This window comes from Macrobrachium nipponense, chromosome 10, assembly GCF_015104395.2.
Source record: "Macrobrachium nipponense isolate FS-2020 chromosome 10, ASM1510439v2, whole genome shotgun sequence".
Taxonomy (NCBI): Eukaryota; Metazoa; Arthropoda; class Malacostraca; order Decapoda; family Palaemonidae; genus Macrobrachium; species Macrobrachium nipponense.
This window is the reverse complement of record NC_087204.1, coordinates 73,039,424-73,066,110: the sequence shown is the minus strand read 5'-3', so window position 1 is coordinate 73,066,110 and position 26,687 is coordinate 73,039,424. Positions and strand designations below refer to the sequence as shown.

General features: G+C 36.9%; 1 protein-coding gene across 12 annotated transcripts in view; it reads right to left on the bottom strand.

Moving 5' to 3' along the window:
* The window catches only part of LOC135223692 (uncharacterized), a 299,245-nt gene that overhangs the window by 121,360 nt on the left and 151,198 nt on the right, over positions 1–26,687 (bottom strand). The window contains exon 1 of one of the 12 annotated variants that reach the window (XM_064262403.1): positions 11,646–11,709. The exons of 9 other annotated variants lie outside the window; for them this stretch is intronic. Coding sequence is in view for 2 of the 3 variants with exons in the window: in XM_064262406.1 (XP_064118476.1) it covers positions 10,281–10,340 (60 nt within the window). In the remaining variant the exon portion in view is untranslated. Of the gene's footprint in view, positions 1–8,078; positions 8,178–10,280; positions 10,356–11,645; positions 11,710–26,687 lie in introns of those variants that run through there. 2 more of the 12 variants (XM_064262406.1, XM_064262409.1) reach the window with 2 other exon arrangements.

Sequence of the window (26,687 nt, the reverse complement as noted above, 5' to 3'; positions counted from 1 at the left end):
AAGGAATCTGGAAAAACTAGAGGCTTTAGTAGCTCCAGGTCTCATGCAGAAGAGTGTGCTCCTGGGAACAGCGATGGACTCCTAAGGAGGCAGGATGTAACCCGGAACCCCACACTTTAAGTATCACTTAGTCGAATTGGAAAAAAAAAAATAATAAGACCTATCATTTTTATGAGCAATTTGTAGGTATGTGTTGGAGGTAAAAACTAATTTCACTATATACTGAGAAATATTACACTTCTGTTCAATATGAGAAATCAGTCATTAATTAATAATAATAATAATAATAATAATAATAATAATAATAATAATAATAATAATAATAATAATAATAACGGCAAATGAAACAATAAATACATAATTATAACTAATATTACTATTTTGTGAAATGACATCCTCGAATTATAGAAAAAAAAATCTTTTGAAAAAGTTCACTCAAGGCGCAGCACTCCTTTGAAAAATACGATATTTGAAAAAATCAAATGAAATAAATTAACAAAAAACTGAAAATAAGAAACGACCGAGAGATAAACAGAAATTATCATGGAATTTCCAACGGGGCAGTTAGTCAGTCAAAGAAGCTCTCTTTAAAAGAACCTTGACTTCGACAGAGATAACATTTTATCTTTCTCTAGGGCCTGATCAAAGGATTATCTGATAACAGTGATTAGATCATGCTTACCAAACCCCACACTAATAATGACTCTTAGCTAAAAACTTGATAATGACGGTGTTTACTCTCCTAAAAATTGCAGCAAAATAACATTCACTGCAAAAATAACATTAAAATTCTCCAAATTCAACAACTAGAGACCGTATCTAATTTCTCCTCTGTGTCAACAATGGAAATAAAACCTAATAATTCTTGAAAGACAAACAATAGCTCGTTATCTGTTGAAACCATGATCACGAATAATCCATTCATATTATTCCTCAGAATCTGAATCCAGGACAGAATGTCAGACGCAGTTCAGAAATATAGAAGCCAGGTGAATTACAAAAATAACTCTTGAATTAACTCAATTATTTGAACTAGTACCACGAATTATACGAAAGAAATGTAAGTGTCTGGCTATTTTTGCTATCTAATTTTTTTACGTCATTTTTTCGTTAGTTCATAAATTTATTTAACAAAAGGGAAATATGCATGAAAATCAATGATTTCAATGGTAAGGCCGAAAACAATATTTATAAAACAACCAAGAGAGCGTATAGGCCTACTTCAACCGACGGCAACGAACCACCTTCCTCCCACTCAACCACGCTATATATATATATATATATATATATATATATATATATATATATATATATATATATATATATATATAATAAGTCATATCACCTTTCCGTGATTCTATACATATATCGAGCTACAATGTCCTTTAATATCTAATTCGCTCTACCTCGGAATTGAATATATTTTCATATATGCTTAACCGAAGGGGAGGGGAATTTTATCTCGATAATAGATTTGCCTGGACCAGGGCGCGAACCTATGGATCCTTTCAAACCCAGGAACGTCAGTGAAGCTTTTCCTACTACACCTCTCGTGGTGGTGTAGTAGGAAAAGCTTCACTGGACGTTCCTGGGTTTGAAAGGATCCATAGGTTCGCGCCCTGGTCCAGGCAAATCTATTATCGAGAAAAAAAAAAAAAAAGAAAAAAAAAAAAAAAAAAAAAAAAATTCCCCTTCGGTTAAGCATATATGAAAATATATTAATTCCGAGGTTATAAGCGAATTAGATATTAAAGGACATTGTAGCTCGATATATATATATATATATATATATATATATATATATATATATATATATATGTATATATATATATATATATATATACTATATATATATATAAATCAAATAACAAGCACAGACTTCAGCTCCACAGCTGGGAAATGGTCTGTCTCATAATTCATCCCTTGGCAGATAATACTGTACCTCCACACATAATCTCACTGCAATCTCTTACTCATTTTCTGGAATACCTTGTGGACAGTGGGACGAACATTCTTCGCGATTGAATACTCAAAAGGTCTCCAACCCTGTTATCGGAAACAATAACGGAACTACAATGTGTGAAGCGTTTTACGTCATAATAATAGCATTAAGCTGACAGCGCAACGATCTGTTGACAGAAACATGAAAACCCATTAGGCTTAATCGCTTCGATATTCTAAATCCCAGGGTGAAACTGATGACCCACACCACAATTATCAGGCATGTTAAACGCTGACGCTGCATAAGAGAGAATGGTGGAGTGCAGCAAATCCCGTGGAATATTTCACTTGCAGCGTCAGCGTTTAACATGCCTGATAATTGTGGTGTGGGTCATCAGTTTCACCCTGGGATTTAGAATATCGAAGCGATTAAGCCTAATGGGTTTTCATGTTTCTGTCAACAGATCGTTGCGCTGTCAGCTTAATGCTATTATTATGACGTAAAACGCTTCACACATTGTAGTTCCGTTATTGTTTCCGATAACGGGGTTGGAGACCTTTTGAGTATTCATATATATATATATATATATATATATATATATATATATATATATATATATATATATATAGTATATGTATGTTACAAGGAGTTACAAGGATTATTATGTCTCAAAGACTTAATAGTCCATCCGAGGAGACATCGTGTGCTCACTTATCTCTTGGAGCAGGTTTTACTGCTGATTCACAGTGTCCTAATGATTTTGTCTAGCTCTCTTTTAAACTCTTCCACACTGGTTACTCTTACAACTTCTGGTGGCAGTTTCATATCTTGTATGTAAAGAGGTTCCCACAATATGTGTTGCATCTCTTCAGTTTTAGTTTCCATCCACTATTTCTTGTCTGGTTTTCGTTTAACGTGAATAGGTTACTAACTGCTTTTGTTTTGACATTCAGTATTTTGAATGTTTGTATTAGTTGTCCTAGCTATCGTCGTGTTTCTAAGCCATACATGTTCAGGCTTAGTCGTCTTTGGTAACCCATTTGCCTGATGGATGGAATTAACTTTGTGGCTCTTGCTTGTACTCCTTCTAATCTATTTATGTCCTTTCTTAGTGTTGGTGACCAAAAGTCTACTGCAAATTCAAGATGAGGTCTAACTATTAATGTGTAGTTTCTCTACTTGAATTGCCTCTTTATGTATCCCACTAGTTTCTGTGCCTTCTTTTTAGCTTTTATGCACTGATTTGTGGATTTTAAGGCCTTGGTAATAATCATTCCAAGGCCCTCTTCTTGTTGTAACTATTTATGTTATTCCCAAGCATCATGTAGTTGGTATAAAGGTTGTTTGTTCCTATTTGAAACACTTTACACTTGTCCAAGTTAAAAGGCATTTGTTATCTTGTTGACCACTATCCCATTTTCTTTACATAATTTCTTAATCTTTCCACTGTATCTTAGTCTGCTGCATTTACACCTAGTTTGGTGTTTTCTGCAACTTTGACTATCCTGCTAGTTAAGCCTACATCAATGTCATTATTGTAAATAAAAAGGAATAGGGGGTCAAGGACAGAACCCTGAGGAATTCCGCTTGTCACATCTGCCCATTCTGATTCTTCACCATTTATTACGACTCTCTTTCTTTTATTATTTAACTAGTCTTCGATTCAGTCTGCTATTTCTCCTGCAATTCATAAAGCTCTAACTTTTGTCATTAGTTTCTTGTGTGGACCTTTGTCAAAGGCCTTTTGGAAATCTACTACGGTCATAAATACCAAGCATGTTATGAAACAACTCCAAGAGGTTTGACAGGCACGATCTGTTTTGTTTATGGACTCAAAAATCTTACAAACGACCGACGTTAGACACATTGGCCTTTAATTCCCTGGCTCTTCTCTTGGACCTTTTCTGTAAACTGGGGGCCACATTTTCTAGTTTCCATCCTTTTGGTGCATTTCGTTTTTCTGCACTCTTTCTGTAGAGTTTTATATAGGTAAGGAACTATCTTCTTTTTTTTGCTCTTAATTTTTCTTGGATGAATCCCATCCGGGCCAGGAGATTTGAACTTGAGTTGATCTATTTTCTTTTTAATGTCCTCTTCTGTAAATATTATTTTGTCTAACGCTTCTGTCCTTTCATATTTAATAGTAGGTTCTGGCATTGACGTAGTGTCTTGAATTGTGAAAACACTAGTAATAAACTTCTGCAATAGCTCTGATTTTTTCAAGTGGGGAACTATGCTATTTTTTTTATTGGTTCATTACTATTAATGTGTGCAATGAATTCTTTTGGGTTTTCCTTACAAACTGATGCAACTCTCTTATCCTCATTTATCTTTGCATTTCTTACTAATTTGTCCACCATCCTACAGAGAGAGAGAGAGAGAGAGAGAGAGAGAGAGAGAGAGAGAGAGAGAGAGAGAGAGAGAGAGAGAGACGGGTGTGTGTGTTGGGCATATATCTTTCATCTTGAAGTCGCAGAGATCATGTAAGTCACTCACATCTGTTGCAATATCCTTTGAATTAATAATAATAAATGTTCTAATTATAATTTACTATCACTGAATAAAAAACATTTCTTCCCTTTAAACTCCGACAAAATAATGGTATACAAAGGCATAAGACACTTTAACTACCTCTCTCGCTCTCTCTCTCTCTCTCTCTCTCTCTGACTCGCGATTAGCTGCCGCCTCCTTCCCCCACCACTGTTGGCCAATCGAAGGGAAATATTTGACGATTCAGCACGAGTTCTGCTCCTAATACGAATGCCATGTCTTGCATCGTAAGATAGACGGTTCTCGTGATTATGCTTCTGAACGACTATTTAGCCAAGAAAGAGAAGCTGTGCTGGGTCTACCTGCAGCGATTATGGTGTGTCAGGGGCTAACAATAAATTGATATGCTCCAATGAGAGAGAGAGAGAGAGAGAGAGAGAGAGAGAGAGAGAGAGAGAGAATATGTGTGATTAACTTCTTGCTTTTGTCTGTTCCAAACCTTTATGAGAGAGAGAGAGAGACTTTTATTTTGTCTCCCTCTGTTAGTCACTAACTTGTTCTTGTTCTTCCCTTATTTGCAATTAACGAAATATTACAAAGTAGCAACACGCAGAGAGAGAGAGGAGAGAGAGAGAGAGAGAGAGAGAGATGCATGCAGCACACCAATGCCAAAAAAAAGAGAAAAGAAAAGAAAAAAAAAACAAAAACAAAAAACAAGGTGTTATGCAAAGAGGAGGACATTCACGACGGACGGAGCCATGTAAGGTGAATAGGGTGAAGTTCGGATAATCGCATTTACTTGTCGACAGCTCAGTGACTGTGGAAACCTTACTGGTTCCAAGATTACTTACAGGTATGCATACAGACCCTCTAACCTACCCCGGCCCCCTCCGGTGGTTGATTACGTCACCTTAGCGTCTCACATTTTTAGGGGGGACCGACAGTTAATGTAGTATTTATGTTGGATGCAGATTAAATGTTAATAGAAATGATGAAGTTAATGGTGATAGAAAAAATAATAACGGTGAAAGAAATAGTAACAGCAACAATAATTAAAGTAAGAAGAAGAGATAAAAAAAAATAATTACATACGCGAATAATCACACACTGCATATTTAATAATCTTCCTTGTTTGTCATGTGCAAACATAAGTATATACAAACACACACTCATATATATATATATATATATATATATATATATATATATATATATACATTGAGCTACAAAAGTCCTTTGATATACAATTCACTACCTCGGAATTAATATATCTTCATATATGTTAACCGTAGGGGATTTTTTTTTTTTTTTTTTTTTTTTTCAGTTATAATAATTTCGTCCTCTCGTGGGTTTCGAACCAGCGCCCAGCGAACAGAGTGATGTTATCGACTAGGCTAAAAATACAAGTTTATTGGCCCAGTCGATAACATCACCAAAGTCCTGATTTCTTCTTTGTTCGCTGGGAGCTAGTTTTGAAGCCACAAGAGGGCAAAATTATTATTATTAAAAAAAAAAAAAAAAAAAAAAAAAAAAAAACTTCGGTTAACATATATGAAAATATATTAATTCCGAATAGAGCGAATTGGTTATTAAAGGACATTTGTAGCTCGACTATGTATATGAATCACGGTAATGTATTAAAAATTCACACACACACACACACACATATATATATATATATATATATATATATATTTTATATATATATATATATATAATGTATATATATATAATGTATATATGTTGCAACCTATCACAGCCGACTGACTAAAAGGTAATTCATTTACAAACTCTTAAATACTACTCCCCTAAAACAAAAGAAGCACGGCAGTCTTAATTTTCCTTAATTCCTTCCCTCTCGTAAGTCAGTGAGAACTTGTTCCCGTCGATATTATGCTTTCGGGTTAACAACCTCCTCCCTAAACAGACCTGACTCGTCATCTCGATCACGATCAGTTATTGCTCACAGCTCGGTGTGGTCAGCGTAATTTTATGCTTCGAAATGTGTTCATTATCAAAACACCACAAATATAAATCATGTTCTTGGTTCCATTCCATGATTATTGCGTCAAGGCTTTGTAGTTGTGTGTGTATGTGTGGGGTTTGGAGGTTGGGCGGGGGGGGGGGGGGGGGGGAGAATTGGCGTGCTGCCACCTTCCCTCTCAGTCACACAATGACTACAGATGCCGATGAAATAATGGTTTTGATAACGGAATAAATTTATATACCACAATAACGAGCACGGAGAGAGAGAGAGAGAGAGAGAGAGAGAGAGAGAGAGAGAGAGAGAGAGAGATGGGGTTATGATAGTGACTTGCCAAAAGGACTTATATGTTGTTGGAGGAATGGGGCACTGTATGAACCTATCAGTTATGTTCGAAATTTCCAGAAGGCAGCTACGCTTCTTCGTTCAAATAAGCTATATATGTATGTATGTATTGTATGTATGTACACACACACACACACACACACACACATATATATATATATATATATATATATATATAGTATATTTATATATATATATATGTATGTATATATGTATATATGCGAATACCACAGGAAATCGACAGTACCAAGCGCTTTCATTTGTTTATTCTCCTACCTGTCATTTTCCTGTGGTATTCACTAATAATGAAGTCACGTTCATCTACTGTGATTTTTAAGCATATATATATATATATATATATATATATATATATATATATATATATATATATAAATATATCTTTTAGGTTGTAAGCCATGGGAAGTTTAATGATCTCAACTATAAAAACGTACAAAAAATAATCAAAATCTAAAATATAAAGCACTGGATATATAAGAGGTGGTGTACCAAAATATCGACTAAACGAACATCAACACTATTTTTTACTACTGTATACGAGTATATAGTTGAAAAGGATCAGTGTAACGAGACATTAATATAATCAGTTTCCGCATGTTCAACTGCCATATAAATGCACATGTTCCAACTGTCTCCGTCGTTTCGTGGTAATCTTCGCCGTAAGTTTGTTTGGAGAGAAATTCCGTTGACATCATGGAGGGGCGCGGGAAGAGAGGAGACAGAGGAGCTCAACTTTTCAAAGGAAGGCGGCTTGCTCCTGCCTCCCGTGGCAGAAACGACTAAGGTGGAAAGATAACGCATGACTCAAAAGGGAAAAGAAATCAATCTACACTTGAATGCATCTTCATGGCATACAGATTGCTGACACGAGCTGCAGTTGAGGACATTCTCTGATTCTGTCGGGAGGGAACAGAAACGGCTCAAAGGCGTCAACATCGGTCTAAGATCTTTAGACCTACCGGAGAGAAAATTGTAATGAATCTACAGAGAGGATAAACGGAGTGATAGGCCTACTTGCTAGAACTGGAGGAGAGGATAAAAATGATTCTCCCGAAACGTAAAATAAAGAGATAGACTTGCGACAGCTGTGACCAATGATAGTTGCTTTAATTCACAAGCACGGTCACAATAACAGCGTAAGCTTCCTGAATAAAACCGGTTGGCCCTCCACTCGACGTAATCTACCAACTTGAAATTTCCAGAATGACACATAGTACTGATAGAATGAAGAGAGATGTATTATAAATCACGAAACAGAGACAGATTTGTTAGGCATTAGAATAAATAAAACTCGCTTACTGAACCCATGGTGATGACAGCGAGGTGACAAGATATAAGTCAGACGATACGAGTGCGCCAAGGTGTTACCAGAACTATACCTGAGATGACAATGAGGCAGGGTTGCCGCGAAGTCCGCACATCACCTAGAAGCTAGCTCCGCACCGGGAGGTGTAGTGTTTATTGCCAAGCAATGTTATGTTGCTACACTAACTAGACGAAATAGTCATCCTGGTTATATTACATTAACCGTATCTTTTCCAGTATATGAGTTGGGTTTACTAATTAAACTTTTTTAGAGTAAGATTTTCCCCTTTCCGAAATTGGACGGTTCCTCGAACCCGAACCCCGAACCCGCGAGGTTCGAGGCTCGGTTCGCCCTCCGTCCCGCCAATTGTCGGTTTTTGGGCCCCGCATCAAAGGGAGGTCTCTTTGAACGTTACGCCATGTGTGGACGGGGCCTGTATTACACGCGTAACAACAGAGGTTGCTGAACTTGTTAACACCGACTATGAACAAGACCGTCCATAGTAGAGTCCCTTGTTTTGGTCAGTCAGTACGTATATGTCTACCATGGCTGATTGGCTGATTGAAGTGACGAAGAGGTCCTTCAATTTATTAGCTATTACGAAGAAAAGACTTCTTGGAATCTCAAGTCAGCGAGTAATTCCCGTCCACTATTTCTACCCTTCTAGTATATAACCTTGATTGCCACCATCTTCTTTTATTTCGCTTCATCTTCGTTAAATAATGTGTATAAATGTACGCGGCAGCTGCTACTTGCATGGTGGCCATCGTCGGGTAAACAACCCGGACAGAGACAGACTGGTGATCGCAGTGGATTGAAATGAAGTTACGTGCTTAACGTGGTTACGGTTGGTCCTCTACATTTTGACACCTTGTAACCGTATATGCGTAACTCAGTTACGCATACAAGGTTCGGCTCTCACGTGTGTACCCACCTTTACGTAACTTTAATGGTAGTAAAATTTAGAATCGAACGAGATACGCGGACAATGTTCAGTCTTGAAGTTGGTTTATTACATTCGATATATATATATATATATATATATATATATATATATATATATATATGTGTGTGTGTGTGTGTGTGTGTGTGTGTACTGTTTTATATTTATGATTGTTGTATATGATTTGATGCGTAAATTAGGCTACAAAGTGAACAAGGGCAAGTAAATTTATTCATAAAGTTTTCAGCAAAAAGTGGGAAGTTACAAAAAACTGCACTAAAATGTATTTCTTTACTAAAAACGGTTGGTTTTGCATTCATTTCTTTGCGTTCCCCACAGGGTAAGTTTACAAGCTACATAAATCCTTCGATATTCATAAGTAGTTTATTCTTTCTTTTCTTTTTTAAGCCACATTTGTCACTAGGTAATATGCTGTATGTTAAATCAAACGTTTGCTGAAGTATTAATGATAATAAACAACCTAATATATAACATAGGTCTAGGCTTAAAATCAATGCCATAAACATTATAAACTGACAAAAACGATGTGAAACATGTAGGTCTATATGCCACCTTTTATGATCCGGATATTTTGAAATAAGATATTTCCCCAAGAGAATGGACAGCATATTATGCATGATTTATGGTACACATGCGCCAATCCTAAGCCAAACGAATGCCCTATTCAGGGCTATGAGTTTCAAAAAATTGGAAAAGATCACATAATAATAGGTCCTTTTTTATCAATAAGCTACATTAATATAAAGAAAGTCCACGATTATAATACACCACTTTCTAGCATACTGATATCGAAACTTATTCGGTTATAATCCGTTAAATCACTTCAACTAATGAAATTGCCTAATACATATTTCCAGTTGTTTTCTCAAAAAATAAATAAAAACTCGTTTACACATGACTAAGTTTACATTAATTTAAGTCAGTCTTCACCCTAAGATTTCACAAACTAACCAAATTTGACTAACCTATGTATATAATTACAAAGGCAAATTGAAGATTGCTGGACCTAAACAATGAATGCATTGGGTTACGTCATCTGCTGTTGACAAAATCGGTTCTTAATTGAAAATCGTATATGATCGTATCTGATATTGGCTCACGAACACTCGAGACTAGTGAAAATGGTTAATTTTTCAAAAATATTAGTATTTTCAAAAATATTATATAATTTAAATCATTTTTTATTAATGAAAAAAAGTTTTAAAAGCATATATACTATATGCGGACCTACAGCGCCGCATACGTGAGGAGTGCCGACCTCAGCTCTGCATTCAATGCCTCCCCCTCGCATCCTCTCCGCACTTTTGGTTATTTCTCCGCGCTTTGGCAACACTGCAATGAGGTTACAACCTGTTGGGATCAGGCTGAAACATTACAAGTAGACCTTAAACTATGGCAAAGTGGTCACAGAGTATGAATACTGAAAGGGCTGGACAGGTTACAAGTATGCCTAGAAATGATAAAAAAAAGCTACCTCTAAGACTATGGTAATGTTGCCAGGAGTCTTGCTTACATAATACAGAAGCACAGAAGCTAGACATAATAACGTAACAATGAAGTCATAAACCCTCATTGTTACATGAAACATTAGTAGGCCTAGATGTCACATAAACTGGTATATCAACTTGCAAATGTAATTAATGTCCCGATTGGCCTATTCTATAAGAGCAGGTGCATATACATACACACATTATATATATATATATATATATATATATATATATATATCATATATATAAATATATAAAGTAAATAGGTATAGCCGGATCGGAAAAGCAATTAATAGCAAAAAAATAAACAATAAAATAAAATAAAAAAAGTAATTTTGTAAGACAAAAGCTCGAATAAGACGTGCTTTTGAGATGACCGCTAAGTGTTATGACAAAGGATTGCTTTTTTTTATTATCTTTTTTTGCCATATTTAACCACCATGATTCACCACTGTTGGTAGAGAGAGAGAGAGAGAGTAAATACAGAAAAACAATCTTCAAAACGCTATTGAAAAGGGCACCAATGACGCATTTCTCAGGTTTTTTTTTTATTCTTGCTGCTACATGATAAACAAGAGCGTTCGAAGACCGCAAATCCCCACAACAGCGGACTTCTCCCCCCTCCCTCCCCCAGGCCCACAAAAACAGTTCCTTCCCCAAAAGTTACATTTCTATCTCTCACAAAATCTGATCTTTAGCTGCCAGCCACGTGGGCCACCTTTGGTAAAATCTCTGTAGAAGCGCAGACAATGTTTTTCGTATTCCAAGAAAACTAAAGAAAGAGACTCATTAACAAACACGAAACCGAAATAAAACAATTAAACACAACACTGCTTAATATGATAAAAGGTCAATTGAACGATAAATTTCCGAAATTTATTTTCTCGGCAAATAAGACCTTTCCTCTCGATCACTTGTTTACCGCTCCCAGAAAGCTCGATCACCGCATTCGATATAAACGTTTTTGTTACCAATTTTTGCTTTGTTTTCTTGAGAAGTCTTCACTTGCAAGTATAACAAGAATTCACAAACGTCGCAATTTTGGTTCATTTCACGATTGTCACAACTTTTGAACTAGACAGAGAAGAAAAACAAAGGAAAAGCACTTCGGTAGCTCTGCCCGCGTGGTACCACCTTCGCTTACAGTCACACACTGACGAGATTCCGATGCCACAGCCACACTGGCTTATCTACCGCAAGAAAGACAAGAAGAAGACGGACGGAGAGAGAAGAGAGAGAGAGAGAGAGAGAGAGAGAGAGAGAGGAGGGGTACGTCAGTAACGTTGCCAAAAGTCCTGTTCCTGTTAAATCGAGGTAGGGGGTGCCCCCACTAAGGTAAGAAGATGCCGGTTCGAATATTTCCGGGAGGCAGGTGGTCTATTAATCTCTCCCTTTTGCTGCCGAAATGGGATTCTTTGCTTCGTCCTGCCATAATTCATAATTCAAGGAAATGATGTGTATTAGAATTATGGGAGAACAAAGCATATATATATATATATATATATATATATATATTTATATATATATATATAATTATGTCTTATATGTTTGGTGTTTATAAGTTTTTGCTCCTGTTAGTTATCTTATCGTAATTTTTATGTATTCCTCTGTTTACCTTAGTAAAATTATTTACTTTACTTCCTTAATGTTTTCATTTAGCAATCCTTGTCTTACATAGTATATAATAACTTTATTTGACTTGAATTAGCTGCCTGACCTTATAATTTTCACTGACCTACTCCTTCGTAACATGTATTGCTTATACACACAAGATAATCTATATATATATATATATATATATATATATATATATAATACAATATATATAAACTGTAATAGCCACAATGCCCTCTTAGCTTCTCAAATTCTTTGCTCTTTATATATATATATATATTATATATATATATATATATATATATATAATATTTACGTCATGTGTGCTCGCGCAACAAAACAACAGCTTACAAAATCAAAAATTTCTATTATAGATATTTTATGACGACAGTCAAAAGTATAACTCTTTTTTCAACATAGTATAGTGAAAATGCGTCAATTCTGCGTCAAAAATCTTAAAGTCATAATCTATCGTCAATGTACAACATCTTCGACATCGACAAAAGGCCGAAAGGATACAAGAGAGCAAAAGACTGAATACAAAAGCCAGGTCGAAGGATACGGCAAGGTCACAAGGAAGGAAGCTGCTTCCATTTCACAAGAACTAGGCCTAATGACGAGATAATGAGGTCATAAAAATAGGCCTAGATGATATCGAAGCTCATGCAGGCTCCATATCAAATGACCAATCACAATAATTATTCTGGTGTATGGTACAATCAGATTGGTTGGTCTATAAAAACAGACGCACACACAAATACATATATATATATATATATATATTATATTATATATATATATATATATATATATATATACATACACACTATATGTGTATGTGTGTAAGCCTTTTCAGCAGGGCTTTTCGGAATGAAGTTGATAAATAAAACTAGTAATAAATGCAAAGGTAGATGAAGATAAGGATTGCATCAGTTTGTAAGGAATACCCAAAAGAATTCTTTGCGCATGTTGATAGTAGAAAGCCAATAAAAAAAATAGCATAAGTCCCCACTTGGAAAAAGCAGCTATTAAATAAAATTTTCACTAGTGTTTTCACAATTTAAGACAACCTCAATACCGGAACGTGCTATTAAATATGAAGGGGCATAACCGTTAGACAAAATAATATTTACAAAAGAGGACATTAAAAAGAAAATAGATCAACTCAACCAGTTAAAATCTCCTGCCCCGGATGGGATTCACCCAAGAGAAATTAAAGAGCTAAAAGAGGAGATAGTCCCTCACCTATATAAACCCCACAGAAAAAGTGCAGAGCAACGGAAGGCACCAAAAAGATGGAACTAGGTAATGTGCCCCCAGTTAACAAAAAAGGTCCAAGAGAATAGGCAGGGAATTGTAGAACAATCTGTCTAACGTCGGTCGTTTGTAAGATTTTTCAATCTATAAACAAAACAGATCCCGCCTATCAAACCTCTTGGAGTTTTTTCATAACATGCTTGGTATTTACGACAGTAGTAGAGTAATAGATATACTCTACTTAGATTTCCAAAAGGCCTTTGACAAAGGTCCACAGAAGAAACTAATGACAAAAGTTAGAGATTTAGGAATTGCAAGAGAAATAGTAGACTGGATCGAAGACTGGCTAAATAATAGAAGAGAGAGAGTCTTAATAAATGGTAAAGAATCAGAATGGTCAGATGTGACAAGCGGAGTTCCTCAGGGCTCTGTCCTTGACCCTCTATTGTTTTTTATTAACATTAATGACATTGATGTAGGCTTAACTAGCAGGATAGCCAAAGTTGCAGAAAACACCAAACTAGGTGTAAATGCAGACTAAGACACAGTGGGAAGGTTAGGAAATTATGTAAAGAAAATAGGATAGTGGTCAACAAGATAACAAATGCCTTTTAACTTGGATAAGTGTAAAGTGATAAAAATAGGAACAAACAACCCTTATACCAACTACTTGATGCTTGGAAATAACATAAATAGTGTACAACTAGAAGAGGACCTTGGAGTCATTACTACCAGGGACTTAAAATCCATAAATCAGTGCATAAAAGCTAAAAAGAAGGCACAGAAGCTAGTGGGATACACAAAGAAGCAGTTTAAATAGAGAAACTCTATACATCAATAGTTAGACCTCATCTTGAATTTGCAGTAGACTTTTGGTCACCAACACTAAAAAAGGACATAAATAGATTAGAAAGAGTACAAACAAGAGCCACAAAGTTAATTCCATCCATCAGGCAAATGGGTTACCAAAGACGACTAAGCCTGAACATGTATGGCTTAGAAACACGACGATTGCGAGGACAACTAACACAAACATTCAAAATACTGAAAGGCATAACAACAAAAATGGACAGTAACCTATTTACATTAAACGAAAACCAGACAAGAAATAATGGATGGAAACCAGAACTGAAGAGATACAACACATCCCACTGAGGGAACTTCTTTACATACAAGATATGTGACACATGCAATAAACTGCCACCAGAAGTTATGAACAGCAACAGTGTGTAAGAATTTAAAAGAAAGCTAGACAAAGTCATTAGGACACTGTGAATCAGCAGTAAAACCTGATCCAAGAGATAAATGAGCACACGGTGTCTCCTCGGATGGACTATTAAGTCTTTGAGACATCCTAATCCTTGTAACTCCTCCCCCGTCCTAACTCTGAATAATCACAGTTGACTCACTGCTAATTACATAATTTATTGCTTAGGTTAACAGAACCAGAGCATGGCTAAGAAAGTAATTTTGTTGTTCTGAGAAAGGAATATGGCTGATTGACACATCAGCAATATCTCGGGCTTTTAGGCTTATTCAGTACGGCATGCTTTCACATAACATATTCCCTGTAAGTGAAAAATTACGGATATATAAAATAGAATATATAGTTTATGCCAAAAGCCAAGTGATTGGACCTATTAGGTCATTCAGCGGCGCTGAAAAGAAATTAAGAGTAAAAGTGTTTTAGAGGTGTAACAAGAGTACGTAAAACTCTCGCAGTTGCACTATGAATCAATTGTTAAGAGATGGGAAATGTAAGATGGAAGACAGAGAATATAAAAGAAGGTACAGTTAAAGGAATGAAAGGAGATGCAGCTCGGGGCCGAAGGGAATTAAGAAATTACGAAATTAAATAATCAGAGATACAAAGGCAATCAATGATATGATACTTTTAAGTAGTCTCACAAACGTTCATAAGTTCACGGTGCACCATAAAATTCCAAACACAATTTGATTTTTATTTTCAACAAAAATGTCATAAAAACCATGAAATTTGCTGTAAAATCAAATAAAAACAAAATCCTACATTTATTCTCTATCCAAAGACCACACACCACACCCCATAGAACAAAAGACCACACGACTTCCTGTAATTCCGGTGTCTCCGATAAAAGGGAAAATGTTTAATTGGTGGTTGTTCTCTGATTCCCAAGCGGGAGGTACGATGAAACCGACCTTCTCCAGAGAGACGTGATTGCATCTCTCTCTCTCTCTCTCTCTCTCTCTCTCTCTCTCTCTCTCTCTCTCTCTCTCTCTCTCTCTCTCGTCTCTCTCTATAATATATATATATATATATATATATATATATATATATATATATATATATATATATATATATATATATATTTATATATATATATATATGATATAACCATACATATCATATATATATATATATATATATATATATATATATATATATAATAGATATATAAATAGTATGTATATATAAATATATACATATATACACATACACATACTATACATAATATATATACTCGTTCTGATCCAAGCTCTCAGCAATTTCCTCTTTTCGAAAAACTGAGATAAAAGATGCTCTCTCTCTCTCTCTCTCTCTCTCTCAAAAACACACACACACACACTATCATAAGTGGTTCCAAATAAACAACACGTAGGCCTACCGCATCTTCCCTTTATAGTTCATTTCGTGTTCTCTCCTACATTTGGTTCAGTGTCTGGATCCATTCCAAAATTCCATCAACTTTTCATTCGGCCACTTCATTTTGCCCTTCGATAAAATTCCACTGAAATCCTACCACAAATTTCTGAGGCATCCTGTGTACAATCAGATATAGGAAGCGACATGTAAACATCTGTCCAACTTCGTTGCTGGAGGTAACAAAAGATTTAAGGGAATTCGACCCTCCCGACCACTTTCCGGGGCTTTCCCCTTCCCAAAGGTTTTGGACTGTAAAAGAAATAATAACTTTGAAGAATAACTTAGGCATACAAAAGAAGACAAAAGAGGAGAGAGAGAGGTTGTATACGACATTCCACCGTTTCTCTTGAAGAGACTTTGTAAAGGGAATACGAGAAAAATTTGGAGAACAATTACGTAGGCATGCAAAAGAAGACAAAGAAAAAGGGAATCTGTATAAGTCCTCCCACCCACACCCAGGGGCAAACACAACTGTGGGTGGGAGGGGGGGGGGAGAAGAGGGGAGGGGAGAGTTATTTCCGAAAGAGCAATGATTTCAGCGAAATGTTCTTTAATATAACCACAAGGAGTCTGACATCGCCCAGCAACACTGGGCTCCCTCGGCTGAATTACCTGGTGGCACATCATGCTACGGTCAAGATCTTGTGCGTCTGATATTTTGCGTGGTGATGCGTTCAAAGACATTCCGTGAATGCCTCGTGTGTTCCCAAAACTCAGCTCAGCATATGACGTTATTTATAGAATGACAAAGACGCCAGGGAGTCAAAAAAACAGACATACTACATATTCCGTAGATGTTTAAGAATACCATCCTGTTCTCACCATGGCTTGTGACTTGACGTTCACAATCATTTATTTTTGCTCTCTTTATTTCATATATATATCACAAACCCACACATATTTATATATACACACGTGTTTGCAGGCCGGTATCACGGTGGCTCACTAAAATCAAACCCACACAAATTTGTTTTATACGATTTCATGTGTATCATTACACAGGAGAGAGAGAGAGAGAGAGAGACGGAGATGAGAGAGAGAGAGAGAGAGAGAGAGAGTGAGGGGGGGAGGGGGGGGGGGAAGGGGGGGGGGGTTAGGTTACTGCGTACAGGTTGGCAACTTCTAAATCAGAGGACACACTGGCAGGCATCTTTCAAGCGCCATATTGACGGCAATATCGTTAAAATAAAGATTACGTAACTTCTCCAAGCAATGATGTAAGTCTTGCATCGACACACACACACACACAGAGAGAGAGAGAGAGAGAGAGAGAGAAGAGAGAGCATGGTTGCGTTAGAAAACAATATCGCCGGATATTGTTACGATAACATAAAACAAACAAACATACACATGAGTAACATCCTTTCTTTTTTGTATACCTTCATCTTCCTTCCTCATCACGCAGCCTGACCCAGAAATGGGCCGAGGTTGTTTCATATCAATACACAAATAGTGATCAGCAGTCTCCACCATCATTGCCGAGGTCGTTATACCATTTATCTTTGGCAAAAACACCTCATTCGTCCTGCCACACGATATCTCTGCCTGTTTGCCGGAATGCAAATGGCCACCGAATGTGTCTAAATCTTGAAATGATCCCAAAGTGATCACACTGACTCACTTGAATGGTCGTAAAATCTCTCCCTCTGTCTGTACATGTTCTTGGAATACTCTCTCTGTGTGTGTGTGTTTGTGTGTGTGTGTGTGTGTGTGTGTGTGTGTGTGAAATGGTTTCGTATATCTCTTTTAAATTACCTAGATTTCGGAAGAAAACACTTGCCGACGGAGGGACATTTGGAATGCTCTTTGATAAGAAGATAAAAAGTATTCTTTAGAATTTGAAGATAAATTCATACAGGTCCTCTTCGGTCACCAGAATCTCTTTTGTGTCATCAGATGTCCAGAGATACAAAAGGGGCAGAACGGCCTACGATAATCGTGAAAAAAAGTATTTTAAGAGAATGAACACATATTATTATCGTTAATTACTGTTGGTGTAGAATTCTACAATGGTGTAGATGTAAACATATATTTTGGAAATATACATACTTGCATCTACACCATTGAATTTCTTCATCACTTTAGTGACCCGTGCTATTACTACTACTGGGAAAGTAAATTTACTTTCCAATTTTATTGACTCATGTGATTTATGAGTTTTCTTTAAATTACTACTACTACTACTATTACTATTATTATTATCGCTTACTCGTTGAGCAAGACTCCAAGCTACTTTGTTGTTCTTGCTGTGGGGGGTAGGAGAGATCTATGGAAGAACCTAAAGAGGTCTGAAAAAGGAATTCCGCATTGAGTTAAAGACACGACTTCTTGTAAAGGATATTTATAATTTATTCATTAAATGATAAAAGGTTGTAAAGGATATTTATAATTTATTCATTAAAATGAAAAGGTAAGAAATAAATAATGCGCATGTTAAACAGTACAGAAAAATTATTTCTATTTGACCGTAGATTTTAGCACGTTTTAATTTACGTTAAAAGTTAGGAGTATAATGTTTACAACTTAGGCGTAAGGGAAAATCTCGCACGCGTCCCAAGTAAGCTGGAGGTCGGATCACTGACTTGAAATTCAAGCTTCCTTAGAATTTGGGTCTCATTAGGAAGAAGTAAGAGGAGTAAAGGTAAATACAGAAAGAAGAGATACCATTTATTAAAAAAATAAATCAATCGAAAAATATATAAAATGTAATAAAATGCAAGAATAGCATTAGGGTAGTAATGTATTGCATTTTCGCTTGAAAATGCAAACTCCAATTGCACGACCTCATGGATACCAACAAAGCAACAAAAAAATTGGTATAATTGATTAACTTAATTTATTAATTTCTCTTTTTAATAAAACTTTATGCATTTGATTAATTTATTTTCTATTTTTAATAAGCGACATCTCTTCTTTTTGCATATCCTTTTATCTTATCTTCTACTAGCTGGTTACCCAGAGCATATATATATATATATATATATATACTATATATATATAATATTATATATATATATATCTTTTCTACTCCCTCTCGTTTGTTTCCCTTACTCTCTCTTTCTCACTCCAACAATCACTGTCTACTTTACCCTCTTTTCTTCTCAGTAATAACCAAACTCTCTCTTCTTCTTCTCCTACTTCCATCCCGAACACCCTGTATCCTTTCCTCTTTCTTTTCATTTCCTCTTTTGTTTCAACCCACTTCTAAACCCCCCCCCCCCCCCCCTTGATAGTCATTGAATGTTTACCCTCTTAGTATTCTTTTGTTCCAAAGATTGATAAGTTCATATGTATACAAAAATTTGTAACACACCTAAGTCTACGGGGCATAGCCAGCCCCGTTTCACGGGCAGTAAACCAGTTCTGTTTCACGCAATCCCATTCTCCACCCTTCGGAGGGGTGGGGGGGGGGGGGGGGGATAGAAATCTTGGGACCCCCGGTCTCCCGGGGGTTTTCGGGCTCCCGAACAGGTCAGTCCCGTCAGACCGGGCGCCCATACCAATCATACATACATACATACATACTACACACATTGCCAGATATATAATAGATTACTTCCGAAGACCATCATATTCTTTGTAACGTTGAATTTAAAGTCAATGGCCCTTGTGGCCTTGTTCCCATATGGATGATAATAATAATAATAATAATAATAATAATAATAATAATAATAATAATAATAATAATAATAATGCTACTCATGATATATATCTTCATTCTCATTAGGATTGGCAGTGGCCAAACTAATCCATGAGCAGACTTTTCAATAAATGATCTTCCCAAGATCTAGAAAGCTGACAGCGAACGCATACCTGCCTACCTGTCCAATCCACTTCTCCCAAACCCAATCAACGACCTTTCCTGTGCACGCAACACCCATCCGCTAAATTTAAACGGAATCCATAAGTAACTTCCTCTCGGGTATCTTGGGGACAAGGGGACAAACGGAATACAAACGTCATTCCAAACAGACACGGTTAACACATGACCCAGGTCCAACTTCGTAGGCGGAAGAGAAGGTAACGTAAAATAAAAATAAACTCCTCCTTGTTGTCGAATCGAGTCAGGTCAGAACGATCGGTCCAAACTGGAATTCACGGCGGAGTTCGTCAGATCCGCCAAAATGCGACGTAAGCTATTAACGCGTCAGCGATAAATCATGTCACATACAGTCTGGACTCTGGAGTATTAGCGAGTTCCTAAGAGAGAGAGAGAGAGAGAGAGAGAGAGAGAGAGAGAGAGAGAGAGAGAAAGGAAGGTGGTTAATAATATTGTATCTAGAATGTTGAGTTTGCATCTTTCAAAGAATGTTAAGTTGCTTCAATTCTCTCTCTCTCTCTCTCTCTCTCTCTCTCTCTCTCTCTCTCTCTCTCTCTCTCTCTCTCTTGCAAGCAAACATGCAAGAATTCAGAGAGGAGACGACAAACAACTATACAACAAAAGGGTAAAAAACGAAAACAAATTTCTGTGGACAGCGAACTGAGAGGCAGCCATTGCCATGAAAAAAAAAAAAAAAAAAAAAAAAAAAAAACAGAAGAAAAAAGGCGGAAAATTGGACAAGAAAAGAAAGAAAGAAAAAAAAAGGCGAAAATTGGACAAGAAAAAGAAAGAGAGGGGTAAAGCCAGACAAGGGGAAAGATTTTTCGAGGCAAAACATGAAATAGGGGAACAACACGGCTGAAAGGAAAGACGGACGGCACGGAGGCAAACCAACAGTATTGAAGCAATAAACAATAAGTCAGTGAAGAAAGTTCATAACGGCACAATTCACTTTATTTACAAATTTAATTTTTTATTTAAAATCTGAACATATTCACATGCAACAAGATAAAAGCACTCTTAACTTATCATGATAATTCCCATTACAATTAGACAATGTAATGAAACAATTTTTTTTCTGTGAAACTGTCCGACTGATTTAAAAGTATGCTGAGCGACACAGCAACAATAGGCAACAACTAGCAGAGCACCGCTACTGGATTAAAGCAACTGCAAACGTACATAATATATATATATATATATTATATATATATATATTGATATATATATATATATATATTATATATATTTATATATATAGATATATAGAGAGAGAGAGAGAGAGAGAGAGAGAGAGGGGGCGAGAGAGAGAGAGAGAGTTGAGGTTTATAATAAAAACATTGTTTGCTTCTCAAACGCGCTTTGTCAAAAACCGTTTTGGACAACGTGATTTAAGACATTTCAGTTGTCGTAAATGCGTCACCCCCCTTTTTTTAGTAAAGAAAATAAAAAAAAAAACATGATGCAATCTTGAATCAGCATCCGACAAAGGATTCATGTCGAAATCATTTGAGACCTCAGCTGACTCACAGGCTAATCCTTCAACAGTTTTAACTGAAATTCATATTTAAGCTTCCGAGATGTCTCACGGTCTCATGGGAAGAGAAACAAAAAATTGAAGGATTTAGTGGAATTTGATCTGACACACTTATATACAGTCTAGTCTTAGCTAAAATTTTGTAGTGAAACTAAATTTAACTCATATGTGCCTTTCACCTTTGATGGCTGTTTTAAGAAATTTGACAAAGATACACATATGGTCTAGCTGGCAAGCAAACATCACGTTGATCAAGCCGGTTGACAGGCAGTCTTTGATTCAATCAAACCACTTCTCCTGCCAACAGATGAGAGGAGTAGAGAGAGGAGAGGAGTATAGAGTTAGAGTAGAGAGTAGAGAGAGAGATAGTATATCACATTGTCACACTGGTGATTATAATTCAAGTGTGTGTGGTGTGTGTGGGAGAGAGAGTAGAGGAGAGAGAGAGAGAGAGAGAGAGAGAGAGAGAGAGAGAGAGAGAGAGAGAGAGAGAGAGGTCGTACACCTTATCTTATCACCACGTTTTCAAAACGGAAGCACCGCTTACCCTGGAGCTAAACTTGAAAACAGAGAGAGAGAGAGAGAGAGAGAGAGAGAGAGAGAGAGAGAGAGAGAGAGAGAGATCGTTTTTCATAAACAAGTTTTCGACATTCGAGTCAAGTTCTGACAAAATATGAGATGAGCTGTCCAGGCAATGTGTGTGTATCGTCAGCCAAAAGTTGCAAAGAAAATAATAAGTTTATTTTTTTAATCAAGTTTCAGGAAATCGAGAAGAGCGGGCTATGACTGAATCAATTCAACCGAATATAGAAAGAGCCCCAGTATACAAATTAGACTGTTTAGTAGACTACAGAATGAGGAAACAAAGCCCCATGAGTGGAAACTGAATTTAATAGAAAAGGTGATCTGACAGAATGTAGTAAGTGTAGAAGCACTGAATGTGCTGCACTTGGTCCGTTGTGACGATAGATTCAGTTCTGCTATTTTTAGTCGATTGGAGGAAGAACCTGATGAAATGCTTAGACATGAAGAACCTTGTTATGGAAAAGGGAAGAGCCGCACAGATCAAATGTTATAGGAAGGAATTCTGCAGCAGTGAATTGAGTGTAAAAACTCCCTCCTAATAGCTTTTGCTGATTACGAGAAGGCATTTGAAAGGGTGGACAGACCAACATGGAAGGTCATGTGCCACTATGGAATTCCCGTTGAATGCTAAAGACAAGTTCAGTAAATTTTCAATATATAATGGAATACCACAGGGAGACGCAGTCACTTTTGGTGTTTGCCCTTCTAATGGATTTTGCAATGACAAAAGTGCTCGGAGAAATAAGAGAAGCTTTGGACTGGGGCAACGGTAAAAACCTGAGCCTTACAATAAGCAGATGATGCTGTTTTAATTCGCAAAACCGACAAAATTAGAATACTTGTTCAACTGAATCCATCAGACATCTAGAAACTGGACTCGAGATTAATCTGAGAAAAACAGTTCTGAAGACAATATGCACAAAGGAATGGACTAAAAGCCTAACTGGAGGGAGAGAGGATGACAACACTATTTAGGAAAAATTATATCTATTACATGTTGCATACGAAAATATGACTATACATTAGTCTAGCTTGATCCATAATACTATAAGAGCACAAATAACGGTATGAAAAATGAAACCACAGTGCATCCAAAAGAAGTTGTCTGTTTAAGAATAAAGCTTCAAGAATAATATTTGGAGTTAGATGACTGAATGGACTGAGATATTAGGTCATTTTGAAAATTAAGGACTTTCCATAGTCAAGTAGTATATGTAATGACGAAAGGGAGACTGAGATTGCTGCGACATATCCTTCCTCCCTCCACCCACCACAAATGGGAGGTTTGTGGAAGACACAGACAACACTGAATGGGCGTCAGTGGCAGAACTGCATCAAATATCGTTCGAGGCGAACCTGATGGTTTGAAAAAATGTAAGCTTCATTTGTGTGCAAACTTAAGCACAGGCGCAGGTGCGCTTGCACATACATACTCATATATATATATATATATATATATATATATATATATATATATAATATATATATATATATATATATATATATATTGATTTTTGGAGGAAGCACGCGGTAGAGGGTAGGAAGGAATTTCCGGTCTGACGGAAGCTTAGGGTAAGATAGGCAAGTCACGAGAGGAGCTAGGCCTCGAGATGGATTTTAGGGACCTCTACAATAAGACCTATTTTCCTTCCCAATTTGCTGGCTGGTGTTTATCACTTTCACGCAGTGCCTGAGGCGGTATATGGAAGCCCCGTGATTCACAGAGAACCAGCCTCTTTCTCAGTCATAAGCGACTCCTAAAGCGAGGCAGACGTGCCTCTAGCCTCCTCCTCTGACTGGACGTCAGCCCTCTGTCCAAACGCTGGTGGGACTATCTTCAGAGCACGACACAGGTCCAAGCCTCAAGTCATTAAGGTACGTCTAGAAAGTGTAAACTCCAAACCAGCACCTTTTACTACCATACGACTCTTGCTAATTTCCTTTTCAATGCCCACTTTTATCCCTTTTACATCAAAAGCCCTTTGTCCTCATCGGGCCACGTGTTTCCCCTTGTGACTTGTTAAAGACTAAGTCTTCAGTGCATACCTCAGTTAAACATTAGAGTTCCTTTTCCCCAGTGTTAGAGAAAATTGAATAATCGTAACTTGTGCAAGAAGTCCTTTTTTTTTATCTTGTCTAATCTGGGATCTTTTTCCAGATTCCCTGAGTCCCGTGTCCAAGTCTCTTCGCTCGCAAGTGCTGCATTACCGCAAGATTTTGAAACCAGCTTTTACGTGAATCTCATTTTGAGCCAACTATCGTACCCTTGAGAGATATTAATATTCCACGTGGGGACCAGTTGCATTTACTTGCCCTGGCTGTTAAGCAGCCTCCTGTAAATAAATAGATGTAAAGTAATTAGCTGAGTTTCTGGCGACCTTGTCCTCTAGAGTAAATGTTCACTTTAAATCCTTTTTACGGTAAGTTCAAGTAATTTACTCTGGTTTTCCCTCAACTATTCATGTTTACGTATTGGAGCCCTTTCAAGGCCGGGCTTCATACGTAACAATATATATATATATATATATATATATATATATATATATATATATATATATATTATTCATGTAACTACCTTTTTTTGGAATGGAAAAAAAATTCTAATGCATTTAAATTTCAAATCTAAAGTCCAATGTTCCCCAGTAAACATGCACTCAAGAGTTTGATAATTTTAAAATTGCGCATCAAAGCTTCAGCATTCAGTAACTCCGCCTTTAGTGATCAAAAAGCATCACTATGAATGTCAGCAGAGTAGCTACTTATCACAGATTACATGTGTTATCACAATTTGCTTCATCTTTCAAGGAGCGAGAATTTCAAACAGACGAAAGCATAATGATAAGATAGCCGTTCATTACCGAATCAACAGATTGTGTCGAACTTCCTAACATTATACAATACCACTCCAATGTTTTTAAAATTCAAAACAGTAAATAGTTAAATCAAACCTGACCACAACACTGACATGTCTCAATAGAAATCGGCAATGGTTCGTTCATACTCATTCTGCACCATATCTCTCAAAAGATGATAATGAGATGATTAAATCACGTGGCAATCAAAATAAAGGTCAAGGCACATTCAGTGCTTTCAACTGTAAAAATTACATCACTATCTGGAGGCTGTTTAGTTCTCTTGCTCTTATGATAAGAGAAGAACCTTTCAAGGAGCAAGTCTAACACTTTCCCCCAAACCCCCGAATCCGAACCCTTTTAAGTTTGTCTATCACCGGACCTGGGCTTGAAAAAGGCCATTGGGATTGCTGTACAATCCCAATGGCCTTCTTTATAGCAAACATATTTATACAGATATTATGTATGATAAATTTGTAAAGGTAACAATGTCTACGGGCATAACCAGCCCCGTTTCATGGGCAGAACCAACTCCGTTTCAGGGAATCCCTTCTCACCCCCACCCCCTTCAGAGAGGTGGGAAGTAGGATGAAACCCATTGTAAACCATCTTAGGGATCCCCACTATAACCCTGGAAATGTTTCATGCCCATCGGACCAGCCGTTTGGCCGTGACAGACGGACGGACAGACATATTACAGTAAGACACTATGTCATGACTCATGACCAGACATTTGAGCCTCTTTATGCATTCTTACTGTTGTTTGGAGGAAATAATTTAAAAGAAGAAACACGGAAAAATAAGAAAAATGGAACACTGGAAAATATACATGAATAAGACGAAAAGAAGAAATGGCAAAAACAAGAGATGCATCTGCAAATAAAAGTGTGAACTGAACAAAGAAATAAGTATGACCTCAAAAAAATGATAGAGCATTCCGGTAATAGTTATGACAAATTTTCTTTCCAGGTACAAAATTGGGCTTTGTGAACAGCTTAACATCGCATCCTGGTCTTCATTCCAAGTTGCATTAGACATTATTTGTCTTCTTTCCTTTCGTAAAATCGCTGGTACCAGTGAAAGTTTTTTTTTTTTTTTTTTTTTTTTTTTTCACAGACCGAGATGACCATTGGTCGGTCACTGCCAAGAAACTTGGGCTTATATTGACAAAACCGCTTAAGAAATTAGATAATGGCAAAGAACTTTGCAGCTTTCAAATTAACGATATGGGGTGCTTAAACTGACTCACCAAGCTTGCGTTAGCCATTTGCAAGCACTTTATGGGCAATCATATCCAAAGAATCTGCCGACAATGACTGGCCTTTGCCTTGACTGTGTATTCGCAAACTTGAGACAATTTGATCACTCCATAATGATAACTTTTGAAATCGACTCCTATGAATGACTTTTACCTTATTGTCGTCATCTAATGTTTGCCTAAACGATGAACTACAGATGGACAGACGAGAGAGATAAACTAGCAGTGACGCGTAAGGTATTTTTGGGGGATTGGGTCTACTTGGGATGGGGTGGGGAGGGGATGGGGGAGTGAGGTGGAGAGGGGAGAAGGAGACAGCGGTAACGTCCGTATGAGGCGGTGCTCCCAGAAATAAAACCTTCGCCAGGTGAGGGGACATAAATAGACATGGGAGGCCTCTCGCGACCAGATGAGGTGCATTTCGATATGTCAAATATTTTTGGAGTTTCCGCTTCAAAAACTCTATTAGACAAAAGATGCCAGTGCAGGTCGATCTTCCATGCTTCACATTTATCTTTATTCTTCGTCTCGCTCTTATCACA